Source organism: Aquarana catesbeiana, linkage group LG07 (assembly GCF_042186555.1).
Source record: "Aquarana catesbeiana isolate 2022-GZ linkage group LG07, ASM4218655v1, whole genome shotgun sequence".
NCBI classification, from domain to species: domain Eukaryota; kingdom Metazoa; phylum Chordata; class Amphibia; order Anura; family Ranidae; genus Aquarana; species Aquarana catesbeiana.
In genome coordinates this window covers 288,787,667-288,813,708 of record NC_133330.1, presented here as the reverse complement: position 1 = coordinate 288,813,708, position 26,042 = coordinate 288,787,667, and the positions used below count along the sequence as shown (strand labels likewise).

Sequence of the window (26,042 nt, the reverse complement as noted above, 5' to 3'; positions counted from 1 at the left end):
AGAATGCAATAAGGTGAAAAACGTTTACCTTTACAACTCCTTTAAGAGTTCCCTTCACTGAAACTAAGGGGCTAAGCCCAACCCCTGAAAAACAACCTCACACACATCCATGTCTTTATGAACCATGCTTTGTGCACTGGTCCAAATCATTTGGTGGAGGGGGGGGGGGGGTTGTGGTGTGGGGTTGTTTTTATAAAAAAATACTAAAATAAAAATATTCTCTCCCCAGATTTCTTCCTAGGTCGCAACAATAACATCAAATGATCTGGATGACATTTGTGTCAAATGCTCACATGAACGTGATGTCATTTGAATTTTTAGCAATCGCAAAAGTCACTGTCATGCCAATTTGTGCCCTTGTCAACCTGACTTGATCTTATCTTAATGCTACCCAAAAATGTTTCCAAAATCATTTTTTTTTTTTTTTTTTAGCCTGCAATCTTCACACTGTAGCATCAAAAGAGGAATAAAGCTTTCTTAAAGTAAGACGCATACATTCACTTAAAGCATATCCTCCCTGGGTGATCTATGTACATTACAAGGATTCTAACAAACTTTGTTGCAGAGCCCTACCTTTTGTTACTCTGAAGAATCCATGTGTGTTCCTCTCTGCCTTTGTGCTTAGTGAGTCTCATGGGAGTGGTTTTATAATTATCAGTCAGCTGTGGCAGCTGCAGAGCACTAATGAGGAAAGCCGCTGGACCTGCATCCCTTTAGTCTTGTTCCTATTGGAAATATCTCACCAAAAATGACATTTTTGTTGCAGGGGATGCCTGAAATCTGACTTGTATCTTTGGCAGACTTCTGGGAAAATCGGTGAGCCAATTGCAGAAGTAGGAAATTATGTTTCTGGGGAGTGGTCAGTATACATTCTGTGTACAGAACAACCCCAAGTAGCCATATTGCATTGCATTTATAGAAAATTACAGTGGCTGCAGATTGAAAAGGAAAGGTCATTTTAAATAACATTCAATTACAATATGACTTGTATCGCAATTGTACACGCTTTATTATTTTTTTTTTATTTGCTATTTTTTGCCCAACGAAAGTGGAGTTACCCTTTAAGCTTTGACAATAAAGCCTGGAAGCTGATTCGTTTCTATGCAGAGCTGCTCCAGATTTTGCAACATGCAGTTTTAGTAAATCAACCCCATTGCCATTAGAGAATAATGAAGGCTGCCATTAATAAACTCTCCTTTAAAAAAGCCATTTTTCTGGCCATTTTTTTGATGTTTTAAGACTGTGAGTCCCTGGCCTGGAACAAGTATAGAGATAAGTATCATTGTAGCTATAAATGAATTATATTCTTAACCACTTCAATACAGGGCACTTATACTCCTTCCTGCCCAGACAAATTTTCAGCTTTCAGCACTGTCGCACTTTGAATGACAATTGCACGGTCATGCTACACTGTACCCAAACTAAATTTTTATCATATTTATTTGTTCCCACAAATAGAGCTTTCTTTTGGTGGTATTTGATCACCTCTGGGATTTTTATTTTCTGCTAAACAAATAAAAAAAAAAAATAGAAGATTTTGAAAAAAAAGAACTTTTTTTTTGTTTCTGTTACAAAACCTTGTAAATAAGTAAGTTTTTTCCTTCACTGATGGGGCTGCACTGACGGCACCGATGAGGTGGCACTGATGATGGGCACTAATATGCAGCACTGATAGGTGGAACTGATATGCAGCACTGATGGGTACACATAGGTGGCACAGATGGGCACTGATAGGCGGCACCGATGGACACTGATAGGTGGCACGGATGGGCACTGATAGGCGGCAGGGATGGGCACTGATGTACATTAATAAATGGTACTGATGGATGCCAATCAGTGCCAAACAATAATGCCTGCCAATCAGTGATGTCCATTGTGGGCACTGATTGGCATCTATTGTGGGCACTGATTGGCATCCCTGGTGGTCTAGGGTGGCATACCTGGTGGTGACTAGTGGTGGCATCCCTGGTGGTCCAGTGTGGGCATCCTCGGGGGGGCTGCGCTGATAAACAATCAGCGCAGACCCCCCCCCTGTCAGGAAAGCAGCCGATCGGCTCTCCTCTACTTGCGTCTCTCCGACGCGAGTGAGGAAAAGCCGATCAGCAGCTCTTCCTGTTTACGTTGTGATCAGCCGTGATTGGACACAGTTGAAGGCTTTTTAGTCGAAACGCGTAGGGCGTTCAGCTTTCCACATTGCCTCCAATTTTTATCTTGTGATCACTTTTACTCTGTAAGGTTTTTTATCCAATAAATCCCTTTTTTTTTACCTGCGCCATGTGGAGCCCCTTTGCTTTTCTTTTTCCTCCATGTTTTTATCCTTGACTGGTCCCTTTGAACCTGCCTGGAACCTGAGAGCGTGCGAGAGGGCCGTCCACCTCCACCGTCGACCGTTTGGCTATCGGTGACTGCGACCCAAAAGACAACTTGGCTGATTGGAGATCGCGATTGAAGGGAGAACCCTTGGAGAGAGTGTACGGGAGGTTACCTCCACAAGCTCCGATAGACGCACAGCTATATGGCTGGTACGTCCCACTTACTCTGGTAAGAGTACCTTACTCTAGATGTTTTGTCGTGCTGTCCATGATTGATGTGCTTTCCAGTCTCCAGTCAACATCATGGGTTCATGTACCTCAGCTGTCTGAGAAGACTTCTTTTACGTACTGACTCCAGTTCTTGATTGCAGTCCGTGGAGCTCAATACAGTGTTATTGGACATTTTGCATTTCATAGTGGTTTCTGGACCCTTACTTACACTTCACCAGTTTCTATTTCTATGTAGATCAATATTATATTATATTTGGTTTAATTCACCAATCATATATGATTCACTCACTTTTTAGCGCTGCACACATTCTGTTTATACTTAACGAGACTTGGTTTGTTTGTGTGCCAGCAGCTATTTACTACCTGTTCACATTTATTTTTGGGGTCAGCGCAACTTGTTTTTCACATCACGAGTAAACAGTTATGCCCTGTACACACGACCAGTTTTCCCGTCTGAATAAACTCTGAAGGTTTTTCCGACAGATTTCCGACGGAATTCCGCTCAAGCTGTCTTGCATACACACGGTCACACCAAATTCCGACCGTCCAGAACGAGGTGACGTACAACGGGACTAGAAAACAGAAGTTCTATAGCCAGTAGCCAATAGCTTCCATCTCGTACTTGCTTCAGAGTATGCAATGTTTTTGGTATGTCGGAACAGCATACAGAAGAGCGGTTTTCCTGATAGGAATTGGTTCTGTCGGAAAAATTTTAGAACATGTTCTCTTTCTAGGTTCGTCAGAACTTTCGACATAAAAAGTCCGATGAGGCCTACATATGATCGGAGTATACGATGAAAAGCTCCCGTCTGACTTTTTCTGTCGGACATTCCGCTTGTGTGTACGCGGCATTAGTCTTTCTTGCAGAGAGTGCATTAAAGTGGCTGTAAACCTCAGGCATGAAATATGAATAAAGCATATTCCTCTTTAGTGTGTACTTGTCTCAATTATGAGCGCTAAGCGTCACTGTTGTCTGCTGCTTCATCCCTCTGCTATCAGCACGAATCACTTCTGAAAGTTTTCCTGACACCAAGAGAAATGGTGACAGAGGAGGGACCTCCAGCTGATCCACAGCCTCAGCTCTGTTCCTGTGAGCTTTGTGAAGGGGGGTGTGTCCCTTCCCTCCAATCAGCTCTCAGAGCTCTCCTCACTGAGAACTGCAGAGTGTAATTTCAGCTCCTTGCCCCCTTTTTTGAACTCTCGGACAAGCTATAAAATTCAGCACTTTGAATGGATGTAGAGAAGAAAGGGCTGCAGATAAACAGGTACAACTTATGCAGGAGGATTTATTTCATCTCTATGTATCACCTGAGGCCAGTCACTTCACTGGGTATATGTGAGGGTTTACAACCACTTTATAACACCTTCCCGCCATTGCAAAATGACAGCTGTGCGGGGGTTATATTGTTGTGACTGGGCATCATATGACATCCTGCACAACATGCTGCTCCTGCTCGCCTTGGGGGTGTGCAGTGCAGCGATCATTGGTGCAGTGTGACGCTCAGACACACCGCATCTCCGATCACTGTACAGAATCTATGACATTGGCTCTTTATTATGTGATCAGCTGTACCCAATCACAGTATAAATAGGTTATCTACATTCCTCTATTCACGCTGACAGTGTATGTGTGGGGGGGGGGTTGCGCTGATAATCAGTGCATTGATTATCAGTGTAGTCCCAAGAGTGATGCCTGCCATTGCCTACCAGTAAAGCCCAACTGTGCCCACCAGTGGTGCCAATCAGTGTTGCTTTTCAGTGCCCATCTGTAATGCCTGTTAGTGCCTCCTCATCAGTGCCCATAAAGGCTGCCCATCAGTGCTGCATATTAGTGCCTCCTCATCAGTGCCCATCAGTGCAGCCTATCAGTGCCTGTCAGTGCAGCCTCATCAGCACCCATCAGTGAAGGAGAAAAATTACTTATTTCCAAAATTTTGTTACATAAACTAATGCTGGTCATACACTATATGAAAAATCATTCAAACCCATTTCCGAAAAACAAACATTCGGCCATGAGAGCAAACGATAGTGCCATCATGTAATGACCGATAAATCGTTCAATGGACATAAATGAATCAGTTTTTTGTTATTTTTTTCACATATACCTAGTGCAAACAGGTTGGACGGGAAACACATTAACCTTTCAATGTATCATTCGTTCGGCAGAAAAAAACTTCCAAACTTGTCCTCCGTTTTTTCGTCTCAAAACCGATTACCGATTTGTGTCCATTAACTGGCCCGAAAAACGAATGGTCTAAATGACCGTATTTCGGCCGACTTTTCATATAGTGTATGGCCAGCATAAGGCGCATGTGATGTGTATATGGCTGGCCAGCATAAGGCTGGCCATACATGGTCGAATTTCGAAAGAATTTTCTTTTGAAAACCAGAAATTTTGTGAGTTTTGTGATCCGAAAATTATGTGATTTCGAAACTCGGCCAACCATGTCTTCAATTGCACCTCATGTTGCTACAGAAAAGAATTTTTGTGGCTGGGAATCTTCTTTTCTTTCTGGGAATTTTCTTTTCTTGCACATGCGTATTTCTTTTTCGATTACATTTCTCGCACGATTCTCCCATCATTGATTAGAAGATGGTTGGTTTTTCCAAAAATTTCCAACATGCCGATTACTCAGATTCGATGGCCGCACGAAAATCGTCTGTTGCTGCGGCCCACTAATGGTGCTAAATTCAAACAAAAATTCTTAGATAAGATTTTCGAAGGAAAATTCTTTTGAGATTTGACCCATGTATGGCCTGCCTTACATCTCTGGCTGTTGTATTGGGTTTATTTTAGCGAGAAGGCAGAGAATAAACCACAGGAGACGGAGAGAGGAATTCTGCTAACCTTCTGACTCTGATTATTGCATTTTGCTCAGAGAAATACAATTTCTCATTCATTTTATTGGAAACATGTCTAGTGGCATTTTTAATAATTTCTTCCACAGTAATGGTATACTTATTTCTTGAATAAAAAAAATACCTTAGCCTACAGAACAATCCCAGAAAATGACAGAAAAGTGATAAACAAGCCCAACGACAGATAGAATGTCACACAGTCGGGCATACAATTACCATGTAATGTCACAATTGCTTATTTTTAGTCTCATGAGATCTTCTGGTGTCACATCTTGTCTTCTTACTGTTAGGGATGACCATGACTGAACGTTGGTAACATTTATTGATTTTATGTTCTTGTTGATGTTCTCAACCAATCAGTAATGTCCATTGGCAGTAATATAGTATAAAAGTGTATGATTTGATTGGTCAGACGCAGCATGTTGAATTTCTAGAATGAGCGTCTTATTCCCTGAGCTGTCTAGATGAGGCCAAAAGGTGTCATAATTCATCCTTCTTTTTCAGGATCCGCTTCCTCACAAGTTCTGTGATATGTGGCCTAATCTCTTCTACGGAAACGGTTGGACCCCAAGCATTCACCACTTTACCATCTGGACCAACCAGATACTTCCAGAAGTTCCAGTCCGGTTCTTTGCCAGAAGACTCTGCAAAACACACGTAGGTGGCAACGTAACTACAAAATAAGACATGGATCACGCGTAATGTATAGCACCTGTCAAAGGATTTGTATTTCGGCTTAGCCTGTTTAGTGATCTGTCTCATGCCATCAAGATGCTATGTCCCTGACCTCACTGTTCTACACTGCGCTTACGCACCTGCTGGTTGGACAATGAAGAGTTAGCAGAACACTAAAGAGGTATTCATTCTACTCTGTTCCCCTGCTAGCAAACTCCCAATGATAGACTGACAGCACTGTACAGTGCAGGTGAGCCTAATTTCCATACAGTGTTGTCTCATGGTCTGCTGCATAAGATTACAGGTGGTTAATGTTTTTGTACTAGGATTAAAAAAATTAAAATAAAAAAAAAAACATTCTTAAGGCTGGGTTCACACTTGAGAATGCAGCGGCTCACAGCAAGAGTCCGGTGCGTCTCCATTCACCATTTCAGGTCAGATTTCAGCCCAAATTTTGGTCTGAATTCGGACCTGAAATGGACCAAAAGACGCACAGCGCTCCTGTGCAATTCGCACTGGAGCCACTGCAGAGAGCCGATCACAATCTCCTTCTATGTGAATTGGATGCGGTGAAAAATGCATCCAATTCGCACTGGTGTGCACCCAGCCTAAAACTGAACTCCAGGCAGTTAAATTGTTTAAGTCAAATTTATAAATCACTGCCTCTATTAGAGGCTGGCATACCAAACGAGTGTTGTAAATACAATAATAATAATAATAATAAAAATAATAAAAAATATATAATAAGTAGTTATCAGCATGGGTTTACGAAAGGTCGTTCTTGCTAGACCAATCTGTTAACATTCTACGAGGAAGTGAGCTGCCATCTAGACATTGGAAGGCCAGTGGAGTTAGCGTACCTGGATTTTGCAAAGCCATTCGATACAGCAGAATATTGGCAAGCATAAAAAACGGGATATACTCCAGGGATAAAACTATAATCCTACCGCTTTATAAAACTCTGGTTAGACCACATCTGGAGTATTCTGTCCAGTTCTGGTTACCAGCCCTCAGAAGGGATGTGATGGAACTGGAGAAAGTCCAAAGAAGGGCAACAAAACTAATAAGGGGACTGGAGGACCTCAATTACGACTCGAGGAACGACTGCAAACACTAAATTTATTCTCGCTGGAGAAACAACGCTTGAAAGGAGATATGATAGCGATTTAAAAATACCTCCATGGCGATCCCAGCATAGGAAAAAAATATTCAGTCTCAAGGAGTATAAGAGGACACGGGGCCACACAATGAGATTGGAGGAGAAGCATTTTAACCTTAAACTGCGCAGGGTGGGTTTTCGCTGTCAGGGCGATAAGGATGTGGAACTCTTCCACAATTGGTGGTGGCTGCAGGGAGCAGTAGTGTATTTAGGTTTTGTGCTGCCCTAGGCCTGACTAAACTCGTGTACCCGCTAATTTAAATATGACTCACCTCTTCCTGTCAAGGCCACACCCCTTGCTGTTTAAGATATGGCCTGAAATTTTCGAGTGGGGACACTAGTCACTAGTTTTGAGGCCCTGGGGGGGGGGGGGGGACGGGTAATGGATTCCCTTAATTTCCATAGATTTCCTCTCACTTCCTGTTTGGCTATGGGGCAGGAAGTGAAGGGAAATCTCTGCAATGGGACAGGGGTGATAAAAAATAAACTGACAGGGGCTATAACCCTCCCTTACTCTATCCAAACTGTAAAAAAAAGTGTTGCCTATAGTTCAACTTTAAGCACAAATTTCTGATAATTTTATGGAGAGGACTAAGAGGATATAACCATGCTAATGGTGCAGCAGAAACATAGCACAGTAAGGAAGGTTTGGGGTCCAGGATGATAGGACAGTAAAAATTAGAAGCGGTGCCCCCCCCCTCCACAGTTGCGGAATGCAGGCCGCCCGCATACCGGAAGCAGTGCGGCAGCTTTATAGGGGCGCTAGACTAATTTGCCTCTCAGTCCAGTATGCCCCATAAGACTGGCGCTACACTGACAGTGTAGCTCAAGCCGGCGGGGACTCTTTCTGTGCTGCCCTAGGCCTGGGCCTTGTCGGCCTAGGCCAGGATACAGCGTTGGCGGGGAGTATGGATATTTTTAAGAGACTCTTGGATGTGCAGATTAAAGAACACAACATACAGGGACTATTGTCTTTATTCAACCTTACCTACTATGAAACTATGGAGAAGTACTACTATGGAAGAACAAACTGCACTCCTGTGATGTCACTCAGCCAGTCCAGGCTTGGGAAAAATACCAATCATTTGGTCGGGGATCTGCCCAGAAGCTTGGACCGGCACCTTGCTCAGCCTCTCAACGATCTGCTGAGAGGCTGAGCCAGCCCCTCCCGCCTCCAGTAAGCGCTGGAGGGGAGAGCAGAGAGGCAAGGACTGACAGTCATGGCTCTCTGCTCAAAGAGGATTGAGTGATCAAACACCACACAGCCGGCGGGGGACAGATGCAGGATCAAATCAATGAGGTAAGTATAAATCTTTGTTTTTTGAGATCCTGAACTTCTATTTTAAAAACAATGGATAAAGAGCAGTGATTGGAATAGATCAGTCAAGTCTGAGGACTCACACTGATGGGCATTGAATAGGGATATTCAGTGAGCTGATCTAATGCCCACCAGGCACCCCCTAATTGTCAAATCTGGAAGACTGTACTAAGCAAAGTAGATCAGCTCATATGTTCCTATTCCATGGGCATGACTTTGCATTTGTCTAAATGTTGAATATAACACTCAAGCTGTGCTAGCTCTTTAAATTAAACCCATATTTTGCCCATACAGGGAATTGGTAGATCTCATGGGTTTCAGTGTCTTGGCACACATTGACCCTTTGTCTTGACACGTTGACCCTCAGAGCAAAAGGGAAGTGGGATTGCACAGGTGTTAAGTTTATATTAAGAGAGTTGGTGTTGTTAGGGTTACAGGGAGGATTAGGGTCAATGTAAGGGTTACAGGGAGGATTAGGGTCAATGTAAGGGTTACAGGGAGGATTAGGGTTACAGGAAGTGTCAGTGCCCATTCACACCTATGCTAGTAATGCACACATAGAAATTAACCATTACCCAATGCATTAAAGCGGTGGTCTCCAAACTGTGGCCCAAGGGCTGAATGCGGCCCTTTGCTTGCTGTTATCCGGCCCTTGGGGCACTTTTCCTCCCACTGATACAAGACACTATTCCTCCCACTGACACCAACAATGGGGCATAATTTTTGTTACTGACATCAGCAATGGGGCACTATTTTTTCCATTAGTGACAACTATGGGGCAATATTCCTGCTACTGACACCAACGATGCGGCACTATTCCTCCTACTGACAGCAATGATGGGGCACTATTCCTCCTACAGATAGCAATAATGGGGCACTATTCCTCCTACAGATAGCAATGATGGGGCACTATTCCTCCTACTGACACCAATGATGGGGCACTATTCCTCCTACTGACACCAACATCGGGGCACTGTTCCGCCCACTAATACCAAAGATGCATTTGTTTACTCCCACTGACACCAGGAAAATTTCTACTCCCAATGGCCACAGTCCAACCCCCTAAAGTCTGACGCACAGTAAACTGGCCCTATGTTTAGAAAGTCCCCTACATTAAAGCAACGCACCTGTGTTGCAGACCCTACAACACACTAACACATTTCTGGTGCACTGTTACAAAAATTGTGTAATTTTCAGTCTGTTGTGGTGCATTGGCAACTCTTTATTTGACGCAACGCATGTTAACCCATGGCATTTCATGCGTGCATTAAACTTATGGCAATGGGCCAGCTAGATGTGAATCGACCCTCGAACGTAGGTTTAGGTTACAGGGAGGGTTAGTGCTACAGGATAGGTTAGGGTGGCAGTTAATGGTAAGTTGGCCATACACTAGTAGATTTTCGAACTAACGTTTATATGAACATTCATATGAAAATTCTTAGCACATTCAATGGAGGAATGTAATTAATAAGTACTGCAGGGGGCGTGGCCAAGATGGCGCTGTGAGAGGACGTCTAGACCGAGAGCTCCACTGAGATCCTAGACTATTTCTCCTCCACAGCAGCAAAAAGTCCTGAATCCCGGCGAAAAGCACATACATGTACCGCCGCTCAGCCCGGGCTCCACAAGGACGGGGTAAGAGACTAAAATTTCCCCCTGTGACGGACGAACTAGAGGCGGCCTGTGCCGACCGCTTGGAAGCCGGTAAGCGCCCCCCTCACTGGCAAGGCGTCCCAGACTGAGCAGCCAGGACAATCCCCTTCTTCCCAGCCGGGCTTAGCTGATGTGCTGGCAGCTATAGCAAACTGCCAGGCTTCTATCACCACCCTAACCACTAAGGTGGATGCGGTGCAACTGGATGTGGGGCTTATTAGACTCGATATGGACAAAATGCGCTCCAGACTGACTACTGCTGAGCAGCGCCTGGGACATGTGGAGAGCCATGGAGCTGATCTCCGTGCCCTGCATACTAAAATCAGGGCCCTAGAATACAAATCCGAGGACACTGAAAATCGCAACAGGAGGAACAATCTCCGCATCGTTGGCATGGCGGAGGGGGCTGAGGATCAGCATCCGACGGAATTTGTGGAGGAATTACTCCATACCCTTCTCCCGGCGGCCCAGTTCTCGCTCTTCTACGCTGTTGAAAGGGCCCACTGTATTCCCACCCAAACCGGGTCCCCCGGGAGCGCCACCGCGCACTTTCATCCTCAAGTTTCTGAATTTTAGAGATAGAGTTGAGGTGCTCAGGGCGGCCAGAGTCAAGGGAGAACTGCTGTACCAAAACAACAAGCTCCTCATATTTCCTGATTATTCAGTTGAAACTCAAAAATTGAGGCATTCCTTTGATAACGTCAAAGCAGCCATGCGACTCAAGGGCATTCACTACAGCATTTTCTTCCCTGCACGTCTCAGGGTCCAGGACGGGGAGACTACCAGGTTTTTTACATCCCCCCGAGATGCTTCTGCATGGCTGGAGTCGCTTCCTCCAAATCGCTGGGGGACAGATTCCGGACCCTGGTGGTCACCTCCTCTACATGCTGCAGGATGAATATTTCCCACTAACAAGTGAGTCCCTGTTTGCACCTGTTGTGCCTTTGTTGGACTGACTGTTCCAAAGTTCAATTATCGTGCCCCTGGTAAGACCAGATGATATATGACTCTAAGACTGCCAACCTCGGCATTGTGACTAACTATGCCTTAATTAATGACACCAGCATACTAATGGTGGCCTTGAAAGGAATATATGAGGGTGGCTGCACTTTGACACCGCACTGCCAACACACAGCTCCCACAATATTCAGTATCTCATGCACTGTAATTCCAAGTACATCATTAATTATCCACTAGCGGACTCTAGTGGCAGCTTCCTGTACTGTACTACTTGTCATTCCTCCTCGCACAAAACTCCCTAGAATAGACCTAGTGTACGCCTCTAGCCCTGCTTTACAATATGTCCAGGACTTGACTGTGCTTCCCAGGGGAATTGCCGATCATGCACCTTTATGCCTAATGCTAACTCTGACTACTCCCCCCTGAGACCCGCCTATGGCGACTATCCAGATTTCTGGGCTAATGATGAGAGGTTGCAGGAACCCCTTACAGCTTCTATCTGCAATTTGTGGATGGACAACACCGACTCCACCACCTCACCTATTCTATGGGACTCCTTTAAGGCCTGGGCTAGGGGGGAATTAATGACTAGCATTGCGCGCCTTAAGAGAGAATCCACTCACGCCCTGGAGGAGCTTGAGACAAAGGCCGCCACACTAGAGGCTGAATTTGTCTCCGCCCCGGAAGATGAACGATATAGGGCATGGAAACATGCTCTGCGCAGTCTCTCCACAGCTAGAGTGGCCCAAACTGACAAGGCTCTACTATATTCGGCCCAACGAGTATTTGAACATGGTGGGAAGAATGGGAAACTCCTTGAATGGCTAGCTAAGGGTAACATACCCTCTACCCCCATAGGCTCCATCAGAGACAGCACTGGCCAGCTACTCACAGCGCCCAATAATGTTAATAACCGTTTTAGAGAGTGCTTCCAGGGAGTGTACTCCTCTCGTGCCGACATTACTGACTCTGCCCTGTCCTCATTCCTTGACCCTCTGTTTATTCCAGTCCTGTCTGAGGAGGCCAGAGAGGGTTTAGAGGCAGATATTACACTCGAGGAGATTCAGGTAGCCATGGGATATCTCTGTGGGGGAAAGGCCCCTGGGGCGGATGGCTTACCGTCCGAGTTTTACTCAAACTTTTCTGAACTTTTGGCCCGTAAATTAACTTCACTCCTTTCTAAGTTTGCGACGCTAAAGGGCCCTACCAGATTCGATGAATGAGGCAACAGTTGTGTTGGTTCCCAAGCCTGGCAAGGATCCACTTGATTGTGCATCCTACAGGCCCATTTCTTTAATTAATGTGGATGCCAAGATCTTTGCTAAGGTCTTGGCCATCCGTTTATCCCACGTTATAGAAGACCTGATTGGTATATATCAAACCGGTTTTACGCCGGGCAAAGGAACCAACATAAATGTCAGACGCCTATTTCTTAACCTCACTATCCCACATGACAACCCAGGTACCAGAGTCACTGCCTCCCTAGATACCGAAAAGGCATTCGACTCAGGCGAATGGATCTACTTGTGGGAGGTGTTACATAGATTCGGGTTTGGCCCTAAGTTTATCCACGGCATTCGACTGCTGTACTGCGCTCCTAGAGCCCGCGTTTGTACAAACAATTGGGTATCAGATCCGTTTGCGTTGTTTCGCAGCACGAGGCAGGGATGCCCGCTCTCCCCCAGCCTGTTCGCCCTGGCACTGGAGCCCCTGGCAATTTCGATCAGGAGTGCTCCAGATGTCCTGGGCCTGCGGGTGGGTATGCTGGAAGAGCGACTGTCCCTTTTACACCGACGACGCGCTTCTATATTTAAACGACGCCAGCCCCTCAAAACTAGCTGCCCTGCGAATATTTGATAACTTTGGGGGACTATCAGACATTAAAATTAATTGGGCCAAATTGGTGTTATTTTCCATTGATGATGGTGCTATATCGGGGGCCCCATCCTCCCCGTTGCAGTGGGTAGAGGAATTTAGATATCTCGGGGTAGCGATTACAAAAAATCCCTCTGACTTTATAGAAAAGAAACTTACACCTGTCATGAATACCCTGCGTACAAAATGCTCTGCATGGGAGAACCTACCACTAAATCTTCTGGGACGTATCAACCTCCTTAAGATGATGCTACTGCCTAAATTCAACTACTTGTTCAGAAATTGTCCCGTGTGGGTCCCTGTTTCATTCTTTAAGGAAATTGATCGTTGTGTGGGTTCTTTCATCTGGAGTGGCAGGAACCCTAGGTTGGCACGTTCCACCCTGTGGTTGCCTGCCCATCTGGGAGGCTTGGCCCTCCCAAATTTCCAAATTTACTTCTGGGCCGCAATGCTGGTAACAGTCCACTGGTGGTTTCAGGGCTCCAGGACCAACGCTGCAGTCTGCCTGGAAGCGAACTGCCTAGGCTCGCTTGCTGACCTTCGTAACATTCCTTACAGGAGTCCGGGGGCATACCCAAGGGTCCCTGGGCCTACGTGGGCAACATGGAGGGTGTGGATGGCTGCTAGGCGCAGGTACCTTAAATCGGGCCAATTGTGCCCTGCACATTCTCTCTGGGGGAACCCAGCGCTAATACATTTTGGTCTCATCCCGGACCCGCAGATTTGGGCTCACTATGGCATCACAACCCTGGGGCAAGTAATTCCCAGAGGTAGGTTAATCTCTCTCTGACATAATGAATACATTTCAGCTACCCCAATGGATCAGATTTAGATACCTGCAACTGAGACACGCGGCTAGGGCCCAATTCCCACAAACGCCTCTCCTTCAGGCTGATCCCATCGAGGAACTCCTTACTCCTGGGGATCTCACTAAACCTCTCTCTACCCTACATAGTGCACTCTTGGGCAAGGACTCCCCCAAGATAGAGAAACTATTGGAAAGGTGGCATGAAGACATACCATCATTAGATAAAGAGGGATGGGAAGGCTGTCTTGACTACGGCCCTAAGCTAGTAATAGCATCTAAAGACAAACTAATTCAGGTTAAATTTCTCCATAGGGTCTACTACACTCCTCAGAGACTCCATCGTATCTTCCCCGATAAAGACCCCACATGTCCTAAATGCAAGACTCAAATTGGTACTTTTTTCCATATGTTCTGGGACTGCCCCATCATAGCGACCTACTGGACTGCGGTCTTTAGCGAAATTAATTCCAGGTTACAAATGTCCATCCCAGCCTCCCCCAAACTTGCTCTACTGGGGGTCCATGACGATGAGCAATGATCTCATCATCTAAAATTGCTCATCTCCTATTTTATGCCAAAAAAGAAATCCTTCTGAAATGGATTGACTCCTCTCCCCCATCTCTCCCAGCCTGGGAAGCACAGATCGAGGCAGCCGTACCCATGTATAGGATCACATATATTAACCGGGGATGTCCATGGAAATTCGAGAAAGTATGGGCTCCATGGATATCCTCCTAATGCCCTCCAATGTTGCATCTATGAGTTTGTTGGGGGGGTGGACTGGGAACCCGGGTGTTACAAGACTTATCCTCAATGTATTAGTAGTTACCCTACAGTGATCTCTACCCTGACCACACCAACATGAATCTGTAATACCTTGCATGTAGTGTTCCGTACTGTGTCAACTGGTATACTGTATTTTTCCCTTGTATGACAATAAAGCACCTTTGTTTGTTAAAAAAAAATAAGTACTGAAAAATTCTGTTTGCTTTCAACATTCTATTTTGTAATGAATGTAATTTCATAATGGACGACCACATTCAAGAAAAAATTTCCATCCCGCTTCTTTGAACTTTATCACTGTGGTCATAAACAAACATTGATATGATCCCACTAACAACATGAAAGTCGAAAGCTCTTCAAATTGTACAATAGTGTATGGCCAGCTTTAGAATTACAGTTAAAGGGGTTGTAAACCCTTGTGTTTTTTCACCTTGAAAATACTTCTGACACTGAAACACTCCCCACAAATCCCCCCCCCGTCTTACTCATCTGAGCCCGTTTGTTCCCTCGGCGGAGATGCACTCTATCTCTCTGCCCGGGTTTTTTGCTCTTGATTCAATAGATTGATAGCAGCGCAGCCATGGGCTCCCGCTGCTGTCAATCAAATCCAATGAAGCGGGCACCGGGGGATGTGCCCGCAAGGTAACCCCCAGGGAGAGTGCTTCTCACAGGGGGTTTACCGATGCGAGGAGGAGCCACGAGCGCCGCCAGGGGACCAAAGAAAACTCGGTTCGGGGCCACACTGTGCAAAACGAACTGCACAGTGGAAGTAAGTATGATGTTTGTTATTTTTTTATTTTTTTTAAAAATGAGGGTTTGCAACCCGTTTAAGGTTAATGTTGGGGGTTACAGGAAGGATTAGTGTAATGCCGCGTACACACGAGCAGACTTTACGGCAGACTTTGCACGGCGGACGGGATTTCGTCGGACAATTCAATCGTGTGTGGGCTCCAGCGGACTTTGTTTTCTCAAAAGTTGGACGGACTTAGATTTGAAACATGTTTTAAATCAATCCGTCGAAATCGAGTCCGGTCGAAAAGTCCGCTCGTCTGTATGCTAGTTCGACGGACAAAAAGCCACGCTAGGGCAGCTATTGGCTACTGGCTATGAACTTCCTTGTTTTAGTGCGGTCGTACGTCATCACATACGAATTCAACGGACTTTGGTGGATTGTGTGTAGGCAAGTCCGTTCATTCAGAAAGTCTGTAGTAAAGTCCGTCAAAGTCCGCCGGGCAAAGTCTGCCATAAAGTCCAACCGTGTGTACGCGGCATTAGAGTTGAGGTTACAGTGAAAGTAATGCCGCGTACACACGGTCGGAATTTCCAACAACAAATGTTCGATGTGAGCTTGTCGGAAATTCTGACCTTGTGTAGGCTCCATCGGACATTTGTTGTCGGGATTTCCGACAACAAAAATTTGAGAGCTGGTTCTCAAATTTTCCGACAACAAAATCCGTTGTCGGAAATTCCGATCGTGTGTGCACAATTCCAACGCACAAAATTCCACGCATGCTCGGAATCAAGCAGAAGAGCCGCACTGGCTATTGAACTTCATTTTTCTTGGCTTGTCGTACGTGTTGTACGTCACCGCGTTCTTGGCGTTCGGAATTTCCGACAACATTTCTGTGACCGTGCGTATGCAAGACAAGTTTGAGCCAACATCTGTCAGAAATAAATCCAGGATTTTGTTGCCAGAATGTCCGATCGTGTGTACGCGGCATTAGTGTTAGTGTGGAGTACTAGGCTTATAGAGTGGGTTAATGTGATGGGACCCTTAGGGTAGGGCATCAGTACTTGGTTAAAAACCACTAGCACCAATCTACCAGTACTGAAAGCTAATGTCTCCCAATCTCTTACCAGTCAGATATTTGTACACTTTATTGGCCCCAATACCGGTGACAGCTATCTTGCTGAACATGGGGAATGTCACGCTGTACTGCTTCCGGACAAACTGATCAATCTCACGCTCAGTGTCTGGCTCCTGATGTCCAAACTGATTACATGGGAATCCTAAGACATTAAAGTGGTAAGGCCCCAGGTCCCGCTGGATCTTCTGCAGCGCCTTGTAGTGGCCATCTGTGTACCCACACTGACTGGCCACATTTACCACCAGTGACACCTGGAAAAAGGGAGACAAAAATGAAGTAGAAGATTTAGAACCAGCACTGAGATTTCTAGGTATTATGCAGCATGGCAACATTGTCCCCATAGCATCTTCCTACATACAGTATCTCACAAAAGTGAGTACACCCTCACATTTTTGTAAATATTTTATCATATCTTTTCATGTGACAACACTGAAGAAATTACACTTTGCTACAATGTAAAGTAGTGAGTGTACAACTTGTATAACAGTGTAAATTTGCTGTCCCCTCAAAATAACTCAACACACAGTCATTAATGTCTAAACCACTGGCAACAAAAGTGAGTACACCCCTAAGTGAAAATGCCCAAATTGGGCCCAAAGTGGGCCCAAAGTGTCAATATTTTTTGTGGCCACCATTATTTTCCAGCACTGCCTTAACCCTCTTGGGCATGGAGTTCACCAGAGCTTCACAGGTTGCCACTGGAGTCCTCTTCCACTCCTCCATGACGACATCACAGAGCTGGTGGATGTTAGAGACCTTGCACTCCTCCACCTTCCATGTGAGGATGTCCCACAGATGCTCAATAGGGTTCAGATCTGGAGACATGCTTGGCCAGTCCATCACCTTTACCCTCAGCTTCTTTAGCAAGGCAGTGGTCGCCTTGGTGTGGTTGGGGTCATTATCATGTTGGAATACTGCCCTGCGGCCCAGTCTCTGAAGGGAGGGGATCATGCTCTGCTTCAGTATGTCACAGTACATGTTGGCATTCATGGTTCCCTCAATGAACTGTAGCTCCCCAGTGCCAGCAACACTCATGCAGCCCCAGACCATGACACTCCCACCACCATGATTGACTGTAAGCAAGACACACTTGTCTTTGTACTCCTCACCTGGTTGCTGCCACACACGCTTGACACCATCTGAACCAAATAAGTTTACCTTGGTCCCATCAGACCACAGGACATGGTTCCAGTAATCCATGTCCTTAGTCTGCTTGTCTTCAGCAAACTGCAGGCTTTCTTGTGCATTGTCTTTAGAAGAAGCTTCCTTCTGGGACGACAGCCATGCAGACCAATTTGATGCAGTGTGCGGCGTATGGTCACTGAGCACTGACAGGCTGACCCCCCACCCCTTCAACCACTGCAGCAATGCTGGCAACACTCATACGTCTATTTCCCAAAGACAACCTCTGGATATGATGCTGAGCATGTGCACTCAACTTCTTTGGTTGACCATAGTGAGGCCTGTTCTGAGTGGAACCTGTCCTGTTAAACTGCTGTATGGTCTTGGCCACCATGCTGCAGCTCCGTTTCAGGGCCTCTGCAATCTTCTGATAGCCTAGGCCATCTTTATGTAGAGCAACAATTCTTTTTTTCAGATCCTCAGAGAGTTCTTTGTCATGAGGAGCCATATTGAACGTCCATTGACCAGTATGAGAGAGTGAGAGCGATAACACCAAATTTAACACACCTGTTCCCCATTCACACCTGAGACCTTGTAACACTAATGAGTCACATGACACCGGCGAGGGAAAATGGCTAATTGGGCCCAATTTGGACATTTTCACTTAAGGGTGTACTCACTTTTGTTGACAGTTTTGTTGAGTTATTTTGAGGGGACAGCAAATTTACACCATTATACAAGCTGTACACTTACTACATTACATTGTAGCAAAGTGTCATTTCTTCAGTGTTGTCACATGAAAAGATATAATAAAATATTTACAAAAACGTGAGGGGTGTACTCACTTTTGTGAGATATTGTACATATAATGGTGCCATAAAGGAAACTATTTCTGAGAGAACTCTGGAGGCTTGCATTATCTTCAGTACTATGGGGGTATTTTATAAAATAATCAACAGAGCTATTCATTGTGCAAAACTGAATGTACATTTGTGTGTGAGAATGTTATTAACCACTTCAGCCCTGGAAGGTTTTACCTACTTCCTGACTAGGTCATTTTTTGCGATACGGCACTGCGGCGCTTTAACTGAGAATTGCGCGGTCATGTGACGCTGTACCCAAATAAAATTCATGTCCTTTTTTTTCCCACAAATAGAGCTTTCTTTTGGTGGTATTTGATCACCTCTGCGCTTTTTATTTTTTGCACTATAAACAAAAAAAGACCGTCAATTTTAATTAAAAAAAAAAAAAAAAAATGTTTTACTTTCTGCTATTTAACATATCCGAAAAAAAAATGTAAAAAAAACGAATTTCTTCATCAATTTAGGCCACTATGTATTTTGCTACATATTTTTGGTAAAAAAAATCCCGATAAGCTTATATTAATCGGTTTGCACAAAAGTTATAGAGTCTACAAACTACGGGATAGATTTAGGGACTTTTATTTTTTACTAGTAATGGCAGCGATCTGCGATTTTTGGCAAGACTGCGACAGTGCGGCGGACAAATCTGACCCCAAGTGAGACTTTTTGGGGACCAGTGACGCCAATACAGTGATCAGTGCTATAAAAATGCACTGATCATTGTATAAATGGCACTGGCAGGGAAGAGGTTAACACTAGGGGGCGATCAAGGGGTTAAATGTGTTCCCTGGGAGGTGTTTCTAACTGTGGGGGGAGTGGATTCACTGGAGGAAGAGAGAGATTGTGATCCAGCTTAGCTAAAACACAATCTCTCACTTTTCCTCTCTAACAGATCAGCGGTTTTCTTTGTTTACATCGGCACACCGCTGATCCGTCTCTCCTGTGAACGATCGGCGGGTTGCGGCAGGTTACTTTGGCTCCCGCTGTGTCCAATCACAGCGGGAGTAGCGCGCCGGCGGCATGCGTGCTTCCCCTAAACTGCATGCACGAAATCACATACAAGTACGTAATTTTGCCCACCCGGGCCGCCCTGCCACAGTAAATGTATGTGGGGCGGTCCAGAAGCGGTTAAATTGATATTAAGCCTTTTTTTTTTAAAAATAAGACGTTATACTTACCTGCTTTGTGTAATGGTTTTACACAGAGCAACCCCGATCCTCCTCTTCTGGGGTCCCAATCGGACGCTCCTGGCCCCTCCCCCTTCTGAGTATTCCCCCCTAGCAAGGGGGGTGATCGTACAGGCTTGCTCCTGAGTCCCACTGCCTGCATCCATCCACACAGACAGCAGGGCTTTTCCCCACCCCCTGCTCCCTTGTCATAGGATTTGATTGACAGCAGCAGGAGCCAATGGCTCCCGCTGCTACCAATCTGCCCTGTGAGGAGGGAGAGAGCAGGGACAACTGTTTTTCTCATGCACAGCACTGGATTGAGAATGGGCTCAAGTAAATATAAGAGGGGGGAGGGGAGATCCTGTAGAAAATGCATTAACGTAAAAACCTTAAGGCTTTAGAACCACTTTTTCCCATGCAGTGGAGTTGTGCCCGGACTGCATGGGTTAACTGCTTGTTTTTGTCTAGGGGGTGAGGAGAGAGGAGATATACTCACCTAATATGCTCGTCCTCCAAGCACAAGACCGGTCCCCTGCCCCCCCCCCGCACACTAGCTGTATTGTGCATGGACTGTTCCTAACATCATAACGCCCACCATAGACCGGCTCTGGACGTGAGGATAGCAGGAACGGTCTACTGCTGGTCGTGGGGGGGAGTGCTGTTTTTCCAGAGGATCAGGTAAGTATTGCTTTTTCTTGCACCCCTGGACAAAACGAGCAGTTAACCAGTGTAGGTAGTAAGGCTTAAATGTGTGCCTAACAATGTTTACTGTGTGTGTTATGTGCTGCTTTTAGGCTCAGTTCACACTAGCCCACACTGCGTTCCAGTTTTGTATGCGGAAAGCACATCGATTCCCCCACCGACAGCTGAATCGCACTGCTCTTGCAAGTCAAGCGGGGCAGCCATTCATTCTAAATGGCATCCTCACACATTTCAGCCCACATCGCGATCGTAGGCGCAGGTACCGCAGGTAAACCAGATGGTCAAAAAGACCATCTGGTTTCCCTGTAGCCACATTTTAAAAAAGGTGCATGCACCTTTTTTGTGTGGTTCATGCGGCACAGCAGCCCATTTAAATGAATGGGCTGCCGTGCTGGAGCAAAAGCAGAATGCACGGCCTGCACTAGTGTGAACCGAGCCTTACTAAGCAATTTTGATTTTTTTTTTTTTTTTTTTTGTGTGTTCGGGATCCAATTAGACACTCTAAATATGACTAAATGCACCTAAACTTGCTTGTTCACACTGCAATCCTCACATTCAGTTCTGCAAGCACTTTAATATGCATTTGTGATATGGCCGCAGTGCTTTTTGATGTATTTGCAGAGTGATTTTTTTAGCAATTATTTTTTTTTATTATTAAATTGCATTTACATGCCTTTTCGGTGTGTTCTCGTGCACTTACAAGTGAAAAATGCAGCATGCTATACTTTTTTAATGCACATGAAAGTATCACAATGGTGTAGAATAGGCTAGTTGGAATACATGTATTTTTTTTCTGACAATGTTTAAAAACATATATGTCAGCATTCGGTGTGAGCAAGCCCTTTAAACACTTGCCGAACGTCTAACTGGGAATGTACGTCATGTTTTTGACGTTAAATACCGGGGTTATGGCTGCAGCTAGATGCCATAACCCCCCATATCGTTTTTTCCTTAGACAGACGGCTTTCCAATAAAAGTGATCTCAGTGGTGGATTCGCAGTGAGATCACTTTAAGAAGTGGCGGGAGAGGTGCCCCCCTCTCTCCCGCCGCTTCCCGGGTGTTTCCGGGCTTACTGATGGCTCCAGTAATGCCCAGGACCGATGCGGCTGATTCCTGGGCAGGAAGTCGAGTGAGGTCTTTTTGACTCCAGATCTCTCAACAAAGAGGACCTGTCATGCTTATTTCTATTACAAGGGATGTTTACCCACTTCAGCCCCAGAAGAATTTACCCCCTTCTTGACCAGAGCGTTTTTTTGCGATTCGGGACTGCGGCGCTTTAACTGACAATTGTGCGGTCGTGCGATGTTGCTCCCTAACAAAATTGACGTCCTTTTTTTCCCCACAAATAGAGCTTTCTTTTGGTGGTATTTGATTACCTCTGCGATTTTTATTTTTTGCGCTATAAACAAAAAAAGCGATAATTTTGAAAAAAAAAACATTATTTTTTACATTTTGCTATAATAAATATCCCCCCAAAATATATAAAAAAAACATTTTTTTCCTCAGTTTAGGCCGATACGTATTCTTCTACATATTTTTGGTAAAAAAAAAAAAAAAAATCGCAATAAGCGTTTATTGATTGGTTTGCACAAAAGTTATAGCATTTACAAAATAGGGGATAGTTTTTTGGCATTTTTATTAATAATTTTTTTTTTTTACTAGTAATGGCGGTGATCAGTGATTTTTATTGTGACTGCGACATTATGGCGGACACAGGCCGCCTCATAAGGGGCAACGTACAGGTACGTGATTCTGCCTGTACGTGCCATTCTGCCGCAGTATAGGAGAGCCGATCGGCTGCTCTCCTGACAGGGGGGGTCTGTGCTGATTGTTTATCAGCACAGCCCCCCCCCCTCGGATCCTACCCAGGACAACCAGGGAAGCGATCCACACTGCACCACCAGGTATGCCCCTAGACCACCAGGGAAATGCCACTGTGTGCCCAGGCAGCTGCCAATCTGTGCCCACTTCAATGCCTGCCAGTGCCACCAGGGATGCCCATCAGTGCCGCCTATCAGTGCCCATCAGTGCCGCCTATCAGCACCACCCTATCAGTGCTGCCTTTCATTGCCTATCAGTGTCGCCCATCAGTGCCACCCAGTGCCGCCTATCAATGCCCATCAGTGCTGCATATGAGTGCCATCCATCAGTGCCGCCTACCAGTGCCCATCAGTGCCGCATATCAGTGCCCATTGTCAGTGCCGGTTAGTGCCTGCTCATTGGTGCCACCTCATTGGTGCTGCCTTATCAGTGCCCATCAGTGAAAGAGAAAACTTACTTATTTACAATTTTTTTTAACAGAAACAAAAGCAAAACTTTTATTTTTTTCAAAATTTTCGGTCTTTTTTTATTTGTTTAGCAAAAAATAAAAACCGCAGAGGTGATCAAATACCACCAAAAGAAAGGTCTATTTGTGGGAACAAAATGATAAAAATTTAGTTTGGGCACAGTGTAGCATGACCGCGCAATTGTCATTCAAACTGCGACAGCGCTGAAAGCTGAAAATTGGTCTGGGCACGAAGGTGTCTAAGTGCCTGGTATTGAAGTGGTTAAATTCCTTGTAACAGTCATAAAAGTGATCAAAAAATAAATAAAAAATGAAAGGGACTGTGTAAAAATAACAAGTAAAATAAATAAGACAAACAAAATGAAAGCACCCCATCCCTCCGTGTTCGTGTGCAGAAGCGAACGCATACGTAATTTGCGCCCACATATGTAAACGGTGTTCAAACCACACATGTGAAGTATCGCCGCGATCATTAGAGCGAGAGCAATAATTCTAGTCCTAGACCTCCTCTGTAACTCTAAACATGTAACCTGTAACAATGTTTAAAGCGTCACCTATGGAGATTTTTAAATACTGAAGTTTGGCGCCATTCCAGGACCGTGCGCAATTTTAAAGCATGACATGTTAGGTAACTACTTGGCATTCACATCATCTTTCACATTATACAAAAAAATTGTGTTTGTTTTTCTATTTAATTTATTAAAGTGTAATAATAATCCAAGAGTTCCAGAAAAGGCCTAGTCAGCGAGTGGTTAAAACAGGAATATCTAAATGCAGGAAAAAGGGGGAGGAATAAAAGTGGATTATTCCCCCCCCCCCCTCGATGACTTCTCCTACATGAGAAAGTCAATCCCAGCAGTGTGAATGAGGCCCTATAATGTACAGTGCAGGGATGGTGTATGGATGGGGCATTGATGGTAGAATGGGGTAGGGATGTATGGGTGGTGTAGGGATGATGTATGGATGGTGTAGGGATGGTGTATGGATGGTGTATGGATTTTGGATGGTGTAGGGATGGGATACGGATGATGTAGGGATGTTGGATGGTGTAGGATTGGGGTAGGGATGGGGTATGGATGGGGTAGGGATGGGGTATGGATGGGGTAGGGATGGGGTAGGGATGGGGTAGGGATGGGGTAGGGATGGTGCATGGATGTTGGATGGTGTAGGGATGGGGTATGGATGGTGGAGGGATTGAGTAGGGATGGTGGATTGTGTATGGTGGAGGGATGGGGTATGGATGGTGGAGGGATGGTGTAGGGATGGGGTAGGGATGGTGGAGGGATGGTGTAGGGATGGGGTAGGGATGGTGTAGGGATGGGGTATGGATGGGGTAGGGATGGTGTAGGGATGGTGTATTGTGTAGGGATGGGGTATGGATGGTGGATGGTGTAGGGATGGTGTAGGGATGGTGTATGGATGGTGTAGGGATGGTGTATGGATGGTGTATGGATGGTGTATGGTGTAGGGATGGGGTGTGGATAGTGGATGGTGTAGGGATGGGGTATGGATGGGGTATGGTGTATTGTGTAGGGATGGGGTATGGATGGTGGATGGTGTATGGTGTAGGGATGGTGTAGGGATGGGGTATGGATGGTGTATGGTGTAGGGATGGGGTGTGGATAGTGGATGGTGTAGGGATGGGGTATGGATGGGGTATGGTGTATTGTGTAGGGATGGGGTATGGATGGTGGAGGGATGGTGTAGGGATGGGGTAGGGATGGTGTAGGGATGGGGTAGGGATGGGGTAGGGATGGTGTAGGGATGGTGTATTGTGTAGGGATGGGGTATGGATGGTGGATGGTGTATGGTGTAGGGATGGTGTATGGATGGTGTATGGTGTAGAGATGGGGTATGGATGGTGTATGGTGTAGGGATGGGGTGTGGATAGTGGATGGTGTAGGGATGGGGTATGGATGGGGTATGTTGTAGGGATGGTGTAGGGATGGTGTATGGATGGTGTATGGTGTAGGGATGGGGTATGGATGGTGTATGGTGTATGGTGTAGGGATGGGGTGTGGATAGTGGATGGGGTATGGATGGTGTAGGGATGGGGTATGGTGTATTGTGTAGGGATGGGGTGTGGATAGTGGATGGGGTATGGATGGTGTAGGGATGGGGTGTGGATGGTGGATGGTGTAGGGATGGTGTAGGGATGGTGTAGGGATGGGGTATGGTGTATTGTGTAGGGATGGTGTATTGTGTAGGGATGGTGTATTGTGTAGGGATGGTGTAGGGATCCCCTCTGATCTGATACATGCCACGTCCTCATCCCTGGAAGCGCTCACAGGAGGAGTAGGGGGGGGGGGGGGATCACAGAATGTTAACCCTCTATGAGCCGGACAAGAATGACAGACGAGTTGTGATCCTGGAATGACCCGGCTGTACACCATACATGTGATTAGAGGATTAGATCGGAGAACACATTGTACGGTTATCTGCAGAGATCACACATACGGTTAGTAGCGGGGACTCCATATGACTCTACACATTGGGTAACCGATAAGGATCGGGTGTTAGTGGGGGGAACTCACCGATCCCCGGTACTTCTCCAAAGACACCAACTTGCCCCTGATATTCACCACCTGGAAGGTGTAGAAGTCCTGATCCTTCTGCAGGGAGGGGGCCAGGAGGAGGAGGAGGAGGAAGAACATTGCCGGGTACATGGTGACTATTATCTACTAAGCTACACCAGCAGGGAGGAGGAGGAGGAAGAATGAACGGACAGTGATCCCCGCCGCTACAAATCAATGGCAGAGTCCTCTACTTTTTGTGCCTGGATACTTTCATGACACGCCCATCCAAATAGTGGGGGGGCGTGGTTATAGAAAGCCCACCACTGTATAGAAGAATTCCAGCGTTCCCAAACTTGATACTTTCATGACACGCCCCCTAATGGTTCATTTGGGGCGTGGCTACAGGCTGCTGCGCTCGATTAGCGACCCGCCCACCACAGTATAACCAAACGTGCCGAGACTGGACACGTCCCTAATGTTCCGCCTAAAGAGTTGGGGGGCGTGGTTACAGACAACTACAGCATTGGAATACAGCGAAGCGGAGATGCTCTGCCACTATTGTATCCATGGAAGAGCCCTAACGTTCTGATACATTCATGACACGCCCCTATAGAGTCGGGGGCGTGATTACAGACAGCTGCAGCTGGAATTGTGGGAGGAAGAGTGACTCGCCCACCACTATCCATCCTTCTGAGACTGGATACTTTCATGACACGCCTCTCATGTTCCATTGGGGGCGTGGTTACATATAACTACAGCAGGGGTAGGTAACATTTTGAGCACAGTGTGCGGCAAAATGCTTTCAAGGAAATTGACCGTGACGATTTATAACAAAAAAATGTCAACTTCACACTCCCAATCACGAAAAGGATCTTTTTAAA

General features: G+C 45.7%; 1 protein-coding gene across 1 annotated transcript; it reads right to left on the bottom strand.

Annotated features, from left to right (window-relative positions):
- Positions 1–5,427: 5,427 nt before the first annotated feature.
- GPX7 (glutathione peroxidase 7) lies at positions 5,428–25,534 on the bottom strand. The gene is made up of 3 exons (XM_073593500.1): positions 25,180–25,534; positions 16,491–16,752; positions 5,428–6,046 (listed from the first exon to the last, which is right to left on the bottom strand). The coding sequence occupies exons 1-3, from the start codon at positions 25,309–25,311 to the stop codon at positions 5,883–5,885; spliced, it is 558 nt and encodes a 185-aa protein (XP_073449601.1). The 5' UTR covers positions 25,312–25,534; the 3' UTR covers positions 5,428–5,882.
- Between the last annotated feature and the right edge of the window lie 508 nt (positions 25,535–26,042).